Source organism: Camarhynchus parvulus, chromosome 2, assembly GCF_901933205.1.
Source record: "Camarhynchus parvulus chromosome 2, STF_HiC, whole genome shotgun sequence".
NCBI classification, from domain to species: domain Eukaryota; kingdom Metazoa; phylum Chordata; class Aves; order Passeriformes; family Thraupidae; genus Camarhynchus; species Camarhynchus parvulus.
Genome location: NC_044572.1, coordinates 149,007,489 through 149,021,317, shown reverse-complemented (window position 1 = coordinate 149,021,317; position 13,829 = coordinate 149,007,489). Strand labels below are relative to the sequence as shown.

Below are 13,829 nucleotides of genomic sequence, written 5' to 3'. Positions count from 1 at the left end.
TGTGAAACTGTGTTAAAATCATAGAAATCATAGAATGGTTTGGGTTGGAAGGGACCTTAAAGATCATCCAGGTCCAACCCCCTGCCATGGCTGGAGAAATGTGTCAGCAGCACATTGCTCAGCTTTGCCAAACCTTTGGGTCCATGTCCCTGAGGGTGCATCTCCAACTTTCTCACAGCAGCAGTAGCCACAAAGAGCCTCCCAAAGCCACCCATGTGCTATTAAGGGAATAAAGAGAAATATCCAAACTGTCCACAAAGAGAGGCTGTTCCTAGAGCCAGCCCTGAGACAAACACTCTGCCAGACCATGCCCTGACTCTTGGCCAAGTGGAGAGGCTCCTCCTTGGGGAGCATCACATGTTCCATGTGCCCAGAGTGAGCAATTAGCATCCCTGCCCGAATTCCCTCCAGTTCTGGAGATGGATTTTGCAAGTGAATGGCAAATCCGTGACCAAAGAGATGATTTTTGCATTTTCTTCCTCACCTGACAATCTGCTTCTTTCTCTTTACTTTTCTTATCCTTGGCCTCCTTCACCCTCTTCCACCTTTTCACTTTAATGCCAACTCTTCTGTAAAAACTAAAATAAAGACATGAATTTATCTTTTTTTTCTTCAGAGAAAATCTTTTCCTGTCTGGCCAGCTGCCAAAAATCAATCTCTTCCTCTCCCTGGAGTTCATTTCATGGCTCTCATTGTGGATCTCAGTATTCAAAGAGGAATTATTCTCTTGGATAATGGTATGAAAAGGGAGAATTGAAGTTTTGCAATGGCTTGAGTGGTCCTGGAGGAGGATCAAGGTGCTGGATGGGTGAGACTCATCCACTCAGCTCAGCTGTGAAAGGGTTAATCCACAGGGCTGGGTGTGGTGGGGCTGAATCCACACTGCTGTTTTTTTCCTCTTTTCCCCCATTTTACCCAAGTTACTTTAATTACAGCAGCTTCTTCTCTGTAACTTTTACGTTATTTTGAGTTTGCTGCAAAATTGAGTTCAGGGAGGGAATTGACTTCACCTGGCTGCAGAAAAGCCATTAGGAGCTCCAAATTAGTGTGAAATAATTAATAGGAAAGGAAGATTAACGTGGCAAACACGGGTGCTTTTCATTAACATTAAGTGAAAGGATGTTCCTGTAGGTTCCTTTGCCATGAATGTTGTCCTGGACCTCCAGCAAATCCCTTTTACATTAATTTTATGCAGCTCATTCCAGACAAGACCTTATAAGCCTGGTCAGGCATCATATTTGGCTTATCCTGAAGAGGAACTGAAATAAATTCCTGCTGGGATTTCTCCTTCCCTACCAAAGCTGCTGGTGGTGGTGCTTGGGTCTGTTTTAGTCCTTGGGTTCTATTTTGCTCCAAGCACAGACACCACATCCCTCCACTGTCCATTCCTCACCCAGAGTTGTCTCCTGTAGACAGAATTGTGATGAATTAAAGATTGTAATTGCTCTGAATCGTGGAAAGTGATGCACTCTCAGTGTTCTCTGAAATAGTGGTTGCAAAAATCATGTGCAAGGCTTGCATGGATTTTTAAGCTTCTCAACCACTCCTTAAAATTCCCTGAAGGGAGATTGCAGCCAGGCTGGGGTCTGTCATTTCTCCCAAGTAGGAAATGGTAGAAAAAGAGGAAATGGCCTCAAGATTCACCAGGTGAGGTTTGTATTGACTATTAGGAACAATTTCTTCAATGAAAGGGTCATCAGTTATGGGAACAGGGTGTCAGGGGAAATGACTGAGTCACCATCCCTGGAGATATTTCAAAGACGCGTAGATGTGGCACTCTAGGCACACAGTTTAGTGGTGGTGCTTGGTTAATGGTTGGATTCAAAGGTTTTTTCCAAACTAAGTGATTCCATGATTCAGTTTCCTTTTCCTTTCTTTTTTTTTTCTTTTCCTCCTTTTTTGCATTGATCCAGAATGTCACAAGTAACACAGAGGTCTGAGAGGCCACCCCTGCACAGCAGATGGGTGTGAGGTGATGTTGCATGGCTGGATTTAAACTTGCTGCAGCCTCACAGATTTTTGCCCAGAGGAAGCAATTTCTGGATAAAACTCCACACCCAAGTCACAGATTTCCTCAAGGTCCCACTCACAGCGGAGGTCTCCCCCTGCAGAGTGTGCAGTGACACACTTTGCTTTGGCAGAGCACGTACTAAAAAGCTCTTTTTTCCATCTCTTTCACCTACCTGGATGCCTGGGGGGCTTTTCAGGCAAAGGAACGAATAATTAAATAGGCAAATATCAGAAATGCCATTGTTTGCTGCTGCCTTAGGAGTTGGTTGATGAGGGTTTGAGTGACTTGGTCGGGTGGAAGGTGTCCCTGCCCATGGTGGTAGGAATAGATAATATTTAGGGTCCTTTCCAACCTCAAACAGTCTATGTTTTCTATGAATAAAAATAAATATAACAGCAATAAATATAGCAGGAAATCAGGATATGCTAGGCAGGGAGGAGGTTGAACTGATAGCAGAGGAAGTTGGGTTGTCCTGGGGTCCAAGGGGATTTTCGTGGAAAAATAAATGGAAACGGTACAAATGTTTTTTGGAAATGTCCATTTGAGGCAGTAAAGGAGAAACCATTTGCATCTGGGATTCTGTAACACATCCACTGTGAAACCTTCACAGCCTTGAGGAATCCCAGTGCAAATGAAAGTCATTTTTTCCCAGCTGTGGCCCTGAACTCTGTTAGTGTCAGGGCATATATTTAATGCATAACATCATTTATTGCATATCAGAAACCTCCTAATCCTTCTTGGGAAATCATAATATTTAAGTATTCACTTGATGTAATCAAAAATGTTTAATTTTTCATCAGACTTCGCATCCACTTTACTTAGCAGTCTTGGTTTTTCTTCCTTGGCTTGGTAGTACGGAGGCAGTTTTGCTTTGCTTTCTGCTGCTGTTTTCAAATTGTTCTGCTTGTCTGCTTGAACTGCTGCATCCTCCACAAATAGTTACAACATCTCGGCTTGATGTGTTGAAGCTTGAAATTGGAGTAGTTAAAACAGCCTCCTTCTTACTATTTTCTTTTCTTTTGCAAAATAGAAACAAAATAAAAGCCAGAACTGGCAGCATGCTGTGACGTGAAATAAAAAGTCTAGAGGCAGGAAACTGCAAGCCAGATACAGTGCAATTTTCTCAGAAAAAAAACCAAAAAACATTCCCCTTGAACTGCATTTTCAAAGTAATTGTTTGGAAATTTTGGACAAAAGTTTAATTTACTTTATTGGTTGGGGTTATTTTTAGATTTAATTTGCATTTTTTTTTGGTGTGAGGGTGATTGTGGGTGCTGTTAGGTAAGTGTGGACTGAGAGACCTTTGAGGAGGAGTTAATAACCTCACAGTCCTCTTCCATTTATATAATTTTGACTACAATGAATATATGGAGGCTTAAAAAATGAATTATTTCCATGATTTCAGAGTATGATCCACATGCATTGTCTCTTTCCAATTAGGGAATTGTGGCACAGGGTGAGAAAACTGATCTTGCACCAATAAATAGAAATAAATCTCACCCTCCCAAATTAGCACCTGAATTTTTGTGTAGTTTCAAACTTCATGGAACAGCTCTGGGCTCTCAGTGTTGTTCTGTGTTTCCTTCTCAATGAAACTGGTGCTCCTCCTTCCTTTTGCAATGTTTGGGATATTTCATTTTGACTCTTGGTGTGACTTTGGCGCTTGAAATGACTCCTCAGAGGCACCTGCAGGAGGCTGGGCAGGAGTGTCCCCAGGGGGGAGCACGCTGGAGTCTGCAGTCTGGATTATTTGGGGATTTAATTCCCAGCTGTTCCCAGCTGGGTGATTCCAATTGAACTCCCAACCCTTGGTTTGGTTGCCTCATGGTTCATCTGGGGCTTTGTTCAGTACCCCAGTGCCTCAGGATCACCGGGCCAGGATAAAAATCTGTTGAGGCAAATTTAGTGTTTCTAAGGAAAGAATAAAATAAAGAAAAAAAAAAAAAACCACCCATCCAAAATGAGTTCTATCCCAAAATGTGCAGACCAGTTTTCTCTGGAACATGCTAGCACCCTGAAAATCCAAGGAAAAACTCCTAAGATGGGGGTAATCACAGTCTGTAAAGATCTAAAAATCTTTTCCTGTGCTGCTCTTTTGTCAGTGATTTAATGAGACCTGGACTTTGTTAGTAACAAGTGAAATTCCTGGGGGACCGGGGAGCCCACACTGATTTCTGCTCTTCTGCAGTCTCCTCTAGAAAGCAAAGGAAAGGAGTGTCTGAGACAGTTGATATAGGAGAAACTGCAAGAAGAGAAGAGTGGGAAAATCTCTAGCAATGAGGCCCTGTGCATTTGGATTAAACAGTATTTAATACCCTGGATTTGTGTCATCCTGACTGGCTGATCCATGACTTTATTTACTTTATTTACAGCTGTTACAGGGCTGAACCATCTCAGTGAGTGTGAGGGGCAGTGAAAATTCTGCTCTCTGGATGTGCAGCTGTTCCTCCAGCACTGGGAGATGCATCCTCAGCCCTAACCTGAGCAGTGCATCCAGCAGGCTTCTCATTTTGCCCAATTTTCCTCATTTTTGCCTTGCTCCATCGTTGTCTTTCTGCTCTGCCAAGTGCAGGTTGGGTGTGTGATGCTTTAGCAGCTTAGGGAAGTCTGGTGAAGGGATGCAGAGTGAGCCAGAGTTCCATTCTGCTGACTTAAATAAATGAATCTCAGCTCCTGTTTGAGTCTGAGAGTCTGAGATGCTTCACCTCAGAGGAGCAGCTGGGTGATAATAGGGGTGTTGGACTCTGTTGGGTGGACAAGCCCTGGGGTGCTACAAGTTATGACCAAAGTTTCAGGTAAAGCTGGGAAACCCACAAAAGCTGACACAGGTGGGAGGCAGAATAAAAAAACAATCTGCTGGAAAGCTGCTGCCATGAAACCGGTGACAAAGACATCATTAGAAATGAGTGTTTCTGTGGTGACTGTGATCAATCAAAATTGAAATGCCTGGTTAAAGTTTATTTACGTAATGTATCCTTACTCTGTGAGATGGACTTAATACAGCCATAATTAATGGTGTTTAGCTGAAGGAAGGCAGATTTAGGTTGAATATTGGGAAGAAATTCTTCCCTGTGAGGGTGGGGAGGCCCTGGCATGGGGTGTCCAGGGAAGCTGCGGCTGCTCCATCCCTGGAAGTGTCCAAGGCCAGGCTGGATGGGCCTTGGAGCAACCTTGGATAGTGAAAAGTGTCCCTGCCCATGACAGGGGTTGTAATTGGATGATTTTTAAGGTCTCTTCCAACCCAAAATATTCTGTGATTCTCTAGTATAGCTCAGTCCACCATCACATGACTCCTTCTCTGGGGGGTGGTGAAACTGTGGAGAAGTTGGGGACAGTTTCAGGGATTTTAAACTTGGGAAATGAAGCTAAAAAACCAAACCAAACCAAAAAAAACAAAAACCAAACACATACCACCAAAAAAATCCTGTATAAACAAACAAATCAACAACAACAAAAAAAACCCCTCAAAACCAACCAAACAAAAAGCCCCAAAACAACAACAGAAAAAAAAAGTAAAAAAAACCAACCAACCAAAAAGACCCCCACCCCACCTTCCACCACACCTGAAACCCCAAAATATTCCAACCCTCACTTCAGTGTTCTTGTAGGGCAGATTTAAATACCTTGGCTAAAGTGAGGACCTTGGGAATTAAGTTGTGAGAATTTTTCTGTGCCCCAGCAGTTGAAATTCCTGGCACTGACTCATTGTCCCTTGCATTTGAGCTATCAGGAAGGAATGGGAAGAAGAGGAACCTCTCCTGGGGGTTAGGAGAGGAATGTGTGGAGATCCCACTGAGCTCCCAGTTCCCTCCTGCCCCAAAAGCTTTGACCGCACAGAGCAGGTGCCCTCTGCTCACTGCTTTTTCCACAGCAGGACCTGCTATGGGCCCTGTTGCTCTGAAAAGTGCTGGTTGGCCATCACTTGGCATTGTGGTTTCTCATTCAGTCGTGGTTCTGATGCTCCCACTTGGTAAATGAGGTGGAATTATTTGTATTCAGGTTGCTGATAATCCCTGCAAATCCCATCTCAGTCCATGTGGGCTGTATCCACTGTGTTGCAGCAGCATCTTCACTGTCCTGGTGGCGCTGGATTTGTCTGTCCAGTGCAAGTTCCACCACCAGGCCCTGTGTAAAGCTGCATCAGAATTTACCAGGTCTGTGTAAATCTGCACCAGAGCGCCCTACCTGGGCTAAATTTCTGCGGCAAGCAGGAATCCACATTCCTTTTCAAACCATCATCCCCCTTTCAAAGTGATTGATGGTGTCCAGTATTAACACTTTTTTTCTTTTCTGTTTTTCTCTTCACAGCCACTCAGATTGATCCCAGTGAGCTGCAGGAACTTTTTCAGGAGACTTCAGCCAATGTGTTCCGAATTAACTCCAATGGTGAGTAAAATGAGAGCTTTCCTGGTGCTTTCTGTGCTGTCCTGGTGATGATTCCTGTGCATGGCCACAGCTCCTTGTCAGGGAGCAAATATTAATGGAGCTTTTTTGCTGCTGCATCTCACGAGCAGCAGCACATGTCCAACACACAGCTCCTTAAAAGATGTAAAAATATTCCACCATATGTTCCATCCAACAGGCACAGATACATTCCAATCCTTGCTGAGACCACATCCTTTTTTTTCTATTTTTAATTGTGTCATCTGTTACAATAGAGAGCTAAGAGCTCAGAAAGGTGGAACAAGCCAGGCTCATTTTCAAATATGTTGCAGCACTGCTGTGTTCAGAGCCTGCCACATGAGCTTGCAAAACATCTATCTCCCTTAGAAAAACACCAAAATTCTGCTGTTCTTCACTCTCTAGGTTGGGCAGGGGTATCTCCCCAGCCCCTAGAGATGCAGAGTCCTCCCTCCTTTGAAACAAGCTCTGGCTTATCAGTTTTGTTGGGTTAGGCTGGAGGAATTTATTTTGCAGACAGATATAAACTAAAATTGCTGGCTGGAAGGTAATGCCATTGTACCCCAGTTCTAAAACATACCAGTGTCAGACTGGGATCTGAAATTATCAGTGCTGATTTTACAATAGACCTGGAAATTGCTTTGGAATTATCTGGACAGCTTTTGTGTCTGTTCTTTCTGTGTCTTGGGTGACAGGGAGGCCTGGCCTAGGTGTAGGGAAAGGATTTTAGTGCCTCCTTATTTGTGTAATTCTTCCCTAGTGTGTCCTAGGGGGTGGAGCCCTGGTCGTTGTAGCAAGGGATCCTTCTTGGAACAGGGATGGGAATTAAAAACTTCTAAAATGTAGTTGTCTCTACTTTTGATGAGTCGTGTGTGCTTCATCTGCCAGGAAAATTTAAGCACCGATTTTTCTATGACTACAAAGGATTGGTGACCCTTGAATTGGTGACACACATCCCTTGAAAAAAGGGATTATGGCCACTGTGGGAGCTTGAACCTCCCAACTGTGATACTTGGCTTTCAGGTGGGTGAACAACCACACCATAAAACACAGAAATACCTGCATTAGCACCAGTTTTGGCTGCTCCAGCACCAATAGTTTTAATTTGACAATGCCAGTGATGGGTGGTAGTAGCACTTCTGCTTCCAAACTGAAGGCTCAGACTGAAGTTGTGCAACCTTTCGTGAGTCTGTGTGTGCTGTTCCTATCCAAACGGACTTGATGGGCCCCTGTGCTTCAAACACAACTCTCTCCACAATGGAGTTTTATCCTGAGAAAACCTAGAGTTGAATGGCACATCACTTTTGAAATACCACAACCCAATTTCTGTTTTCATTCTTTGTTAGAATTGCCTTAACCCCTTCAATTCGTGTTTGACAACCACTGTTGTTGCTATTTCTCCTCTTGAGATGGTGATGTTGCCTGAACTGAGTGCTCTCAGTGAAGCAGATAATGACAATGCCTGCACTTAAAACTTTTTTGCACAAATGGAGAGGGTGCAGAGAAAAGTCAAAACTGTTTGATGTCTGAAAATCAGACTTTAAAATTTGTGCCATCCAGATTTCTGCTTGAGACATCCAAGAGGACTCAATCTTGGTGTGTAAGTACCTCTCTAGGAAGAAAGACATCAAATAGATAACAAGGAGCTTGTTAATCTATTGTTCTCACATAGGAGGAGATCAGGAGATAAGAGTTTAAGCCAGACAAATTCAATCCTTCTGTATGAGGGTAACCAGCCATTAGAACTGCTTATGGAGGGGGCTTGATGGATTTGGCTTTGCCAGGAACCTTTCAATCAAGATTCAAATGTCTTTTTTATAAGATAGCTGGACTTTAGTCCATCTGCAGTCCCCAGTCTTGATGGGGAGTGGGGAGTGATGGGACAAAATTTTATGGGAGGAAATCGGGTTGGATAATCAGAATTGCTCTCTCTGGCTTTTAATATCTATGAATCAATGAATCTATAATGTCCTTTTAAAGTGCTTTCAGGTTGAAGAAATGCCCATAAGATACTTTACTGTTGTTGCTCTGTTCACTATCCATATTATTTTTTGTCTGACAAAATCAGTTTCATTCAGTTTATTTTTTATAGTCTCTCCCCCAAAAAGTGGTTAGAGATTTTCAGGAGAAGGATGCTGAGTGTAGTGCTGAGATTTGTCAGAGCTAATTCACTTTAGGTAAAGAACTTTTTTGGGCTTAGAAAATGGGGAAGAATGCCCATGATTCTTTCTGTAGCATAAAATCTCTTCAGAAAACTCAGGAAGCTCTGACTCGGAGCATGAAAAATAAGTCAGTGATGTTGTTTGTGGCTGAGCAAGGAATAGGCAGTTACATTCCAGATGCTCACCAGATGATGGGGTTACTCCTCTTGTGCTGGGCGTGGTGTGTTGAACATCCTACACATTGCATAAATCCTATCACAGCTCCTCTTTCCCTCCTTTTCCTGGCTTGCTGCAGCCTCTCTGGGGTTTTTTGAGGTTCCCTGTTGTGTCTGGAGATCTAACTGTGCACCTGAAACGTTCTTGTCTCTTTTGGGGTGCTGAAGATCATAGATCTGTAGAGTCATACAATCATTAAGGTTGGAAAAGACCTCCAAAATCTCCAAGTCCAAGCTTTGACTGAATGCCACCAAGGCCACTAAACCTTGGGAAGTGCCTTGTCAGTTTGTTCTTGAACATTCCCAGGAACTGTGACTTCACCTCTTCCCTGGCCAGGCTGTTCCAAGCTGTCAGGAGTTGGCCATGTTATGATTTTGTTGTTTAGATTCTAAAAGTCCCAGGTTGAGGCCAATCTCGGCAATACCTTTTATGTCTTTGGGGAATGACTATTTTTTAATGAAACAAGGAGTCAACTTTGTACCAGGATTTTAAAGCACCATTGAATTTTATTGAGTAACACTGCAGAAGTAACAAACACAGTGTGCTTTGTCCCTCTTTGCTGTCCTTATTCTTTTTACAGAATTCTGAGCCTTTGGGGTGATTTAAATTCTTGTTGGGCACTTCAGGACTTGCTTCCTGACCAAGGGGGATTTTATAGCTCTGAGTTGATTGTGATTATTCTCACCTATAAATACTGCTCCAGAGAGTATCCTGCTCCCTTTTTTTGCCATGAAAATGGAAATCTTCCTCATTTGTTGAATAAAAATTTTAGCCAGGACAGCTGGTCCTTTTTATATGCTACTGGATCACTCTCCTGCCAGGTCGTGAGCTTATAGACTTCTTTTAATGCCATCTATTATAGAAGTATGAAAGGGTAGAGGGAGATTTTCCTAATCTTTGCTCCTGCTTTCTTTCTCTTAATCTTTTCGGGCTGTCCCTGCTGAAAATAAGGAAGGTTCATTGAATCATGGAATAGTTTGGGTTGGAAGGGACCTTAAAGGTCACTTTGTTCCAACCCCTGCCATGGGCAGGGACACCTTCCAATAGACCAGGTTGTCACATAGTGCCTTGACTTTTGCAACTTTCATGTTTTGGGTTTTTTTTAGTTTAGTTGATTTTCCTATCAGCACACAAAAAGGAGCTCAAATACTGCCTGAATTTGTCTCATTTATGGCTTTTTTTAAAATCTATACTTTTATTGAGACCTTGGGGTTTTTTGGTTTTGTTTTTTTTTTTTTTTTTTTTTTTTTTTTTAATGTGCAGCTTTTAGCTGCCTCTTAGTAAGTATCTTATAAGTAAGTACAATAAATAACACTCCTAAATGGAGTTGCTCTGGTGCATCTTGCCTGGTCAGTGGAGGATATCCTGGAGGAATCAGGCCTGTGCTGGCCAGATGGAGAACCTGAACTCTCTAATGGCTCTCTTGCCTCCCTAATTTCCTGCTCCTCACTCTTTAATGACTGCCCATAACTGGTTGGTGCCATGTGCAGTCCCATTATCTTGATCTTAAAGGCTGAGCAAAGGATTTTCCTGTATCCCTCAGGTGTGATAGAGTCTCCATGCCATCTCAGGATGGTTTCTCATCCCCCACTGATTTGAGGACTGCAATGGCACAGGCAACTGGGAGCCAAGCTCTCTGTGAAGTAAATCAGTGCAGCTCCAACATCACTGATGCCTTGTGAATGTGCCTCATTCTGGAGGACTTGGGCATGCCTTTTAATGACAAAAAGAACAAGACTTTTAAAACAAGATTCCTGTTTTAAGAATGGCTTCACACATCCCTCCAGCAGAGCTTGATGTTTTGCTTCTCTGGTCAAGTTACTGCTCACATGACCAGAACTGGTACATTGAGAGAGATTTTCCACATCCAGCACAGGAGCTGCAGAGATTTTGATAAATTCATTTTTAGTCAAAGCAAGTTAGATTTACCCAGAGTAGCTCAGATTTAATTATAGGATCATAGAATGGTTTGGGTTGGAAAGGACCTTAAAGATCTCTTGGTTCCAACCCCCTGCCATGGGCAGGGACACCTCCCACTATCGCAGATTGCTCCAAGCCCCATCCAGCCTGGCCTTGGACACTTTAAGGGATGGGGCAGCCACAGCTTCTCTGGAAAACCTGTGCCAGGGCCTCCCCCCCCCACAGGGAAATTCAATTTCTTCCTAATATACAATCTGAACCTGTAAATCATCTCCCTCTTGTTCTATCACTTCATGCCCTTGTCCAGAGTTTCTCTCCCAGTTCTCTTGGAGCCACTTTAGGCACTGGAAGGTGCTCTAAGTTGTCTCTGGAACCTTCTCTTCTCTGATTAATCCCAGCTGTCCCAGCCTGGCTTCAGAGCAGAGCTGCTCCAGCCCTGTGATCATCTCCGTGGCCGCCAGGATTTTCTTCAACAGGTCATCATCCTTCTTGGATGGGGGCCCCAGAGCTGGATGCGGTCCCACTGATGTCTCCTGGGAGGAGAGAAGAAGGGGAGAATCACCTCCACTGAGCTTCTGGCCACTCCTCTTTTGAGTCAGCCCAGGGTTCCTTTGGCTTTCCTGAGATTTAGGAAAGTCACGTTGGAGTTTTAGTCCTGCTGTTTTCCGCATAAGAGCTATATCAAATGGTAACCTTTGGCTCCTCCAGAGTGCATATCTTGTAATTTTGGGACAACTGACATTTATTTGGCTGTCTAAATGCTGTGTTTGAATTGGAATATTAGGTAAAATTATTGGATAAGAACTTAATCACAGATCACTTTCTCATCTAACTGACAAACACTTTCCTCACCTCTTGAGTTTATGTTTCATATTCTTTTCACCTTTTTGTGGTTTTCCAAAATGCTGAATTAATCTGACAGCTCATGGGTTTGTCTCCGTGTAAAATGGCTCGAGTGTGAAGTCTTGAAGTGTTTTGTTCAGTAGCAAAACTGCTTCCCACTCCAGTCTTCTCCAAAGCAGTGGAAGTAAAGCTCACTTTGAATTGTCTTTATTTTTGCAGGTCAGGTTAGAAAGGTTCATGGAGGCAGTAGCTGCTGGTTTTGTTCTGGAATTGCACACATGGCATTAGCTTGTTCTTACAAATTCAGTGTCCCCACAAGTTGTTTATTTACCTTGGCTTGCTGTCCATTCTCCAAGGACCACACTCTGCTTTGTTCCAAAGGTTTGATGGGCCCAAAAGTATTTTTAGTTGATGCAAAATTTTATATTTGAACTGAACAGCGTGTGGATTCCAAGGGAAATTGATTTGTTAGGATTGTGGAGAGGGAAAGAGGGAATTATAGTATTCATGAGATCTCTGCAGGGTCAGTGGTGTCCTTCTACAGAAGCAAATGGTTATTAGTGAAAACTTCCAATTTATTCTTTAGAACACTGTGCTTCCAGCAAAGAAAAATAATTATTAGCTCAGTTACAGACAATTCCTTGAGGCTTTATCTTACTGAATCTCCAAACTCTGCAGTAAAATCTGTTATTGAGAACTAGCATTGATGGAAATATATGGTGGTATTCAAAGTTTTTTTGAATATTCATGTAGTTCAGGCACATTAGTTACTTTTTATACTGTTTAGTGACTTTTGGTGTCAAGCCAGCAGAGCCCAAAAGAGAAGAGAGGATTTTGTCTGACAGTGGAAATATAATTAAGTGACTTGTTCAAAATTACAGGCCAAGTCCAAGTCTGCAGAGTCATTAAAACAGAGGATTTCTTAAATTTCTGCAGAAATAATTGAACCATGTTTTTAATCTGTTCTTCTTTCTATCCTTAAATATTGAAGCGTGACTGATAACGGGTTATGGGTTTTTACAACTGGAAATGTCCTGAAAGAAATCCCACATGTAAATATCAAGAATGTAATTTATTTAACATTTTCCATTGTGGGAAATCATGAAGGGCTTTGCTTGCTGGCTGTGCTAAGTCCAAAAGTAGTGACCTGTCGTTAATTTGAAAGTGAATTAAGACAGTGAAATTGAAGGGTGGAAAAAGACAACAGTATTCCTAGATTTCTGCTTTAATATACACACACACACATATATATAGATATTTCTTAAATATGAAGTAATTGAAAATTACAAAACAAACCGTGTTTCCACCTTCCAACTGCTTTTAGAGTATTCTCTTCTTCTGATGAAAAAGCCCAAAAAGTTGTTGAGCACAAACACAGGAGATAATCACATCTCCATTTTTTTCTGAGCCAAAAGGTAGAAAACATTTTGAGTTTGAGCATCTTGAACAAGAAGATGGAAGATATCAGAGTAGACATCAGTGTTCTGCCTCTTAATTATAATTCAGAGCAATAAGCAGTTATTATGCAATTTCGTGCCTCTTCACCAGGGGCACATTTCCAGCTGTAAATGCTCAGTGCACAATTCTGTGTCACCTCAAGGCTGGAAGAGTCAGAGATCTGTGCAAGGTCCATGGAACTGCGGTTTTCCTGACAAGGGGTCATATTCCATCATGTCATGGCATGTTATACATGGATTCACCATTTGAGCTTCCAGAGGACCCAATTTATCATTCTGTGGCAGTGGCCACTGGTAGATGTTGTCCCCTTTCTCTCACAGCTTACTTGTTCAAATACTTAATTGTATTAAAAAAAAAAAAATAAACGACAAACATGTAAACTGAGATCCAGTATTTTTTTTCTCTCTCTGAAAAGGTGTGCTGCTGCTTTATCTTTTCTTTCTCTGCTGTTGACAGTGACCTCTCTGGAAAGAAGTCTTCGATCCCTGGGGACCTCAAACGATACTCAAGAGCTGCAGGATGGACTGTGAGTTTATTTTAAATTGTTGCAGATCTTTCTTTGTCCCAGCCTTTTCATTTTTTCCCCTCATCTGTCCTCACCTTTTCTTCCTTCCTTTTATTATAGCTGGACACCTTTTTGTCAGGATTACTTTGGTTTTTTCCGTTCCTGTTGGTGATTAATGGCGGTAGGATGTGTATTGATCGTATAAAGCTTTGCTTGTGCTGGTTTCATGTGGCAGAGAATGGTGTGGAGATAACACAGAAAAGATGGCCCACGGTGAAAGAGGGCATTCTGTGGTTCTTGGAGGTGTTATTTC

At 42.4% G+C, this 13,829-nt stretch overlaps 1 protein-coding gene across 3 annotated transcripts in view; it reads left to right on the top strand.

Annotated features, from left to right (window-relative positions):
* Nucleotides 1–13,829, top strand: part of TSNARE1 (t-SNARE domain containing 1) — a 441,704-nt gene that overhangs the window by 129,345 nt on the left and 298,530 nt on the right. For all 3 annotated transcript variants that reach the window (XM_030944149.1, XM_030944147.1, XM_030944148.1), the window contains exons 4-5: nucleotides 6,320–6,397; nucleotides 13,468–13,537. In XM_030944149.1, coding sequence (XP_030800009.1) covers nucleotides 6,320–6,397; nucleotides 13,468–13,537 — 148 coding nt within the window. The remainder of the gene's footprint in view (nucleotides 1–6,319; nucleotides 6,398–13,467; nucleotides 13,538–13,829) is intronic.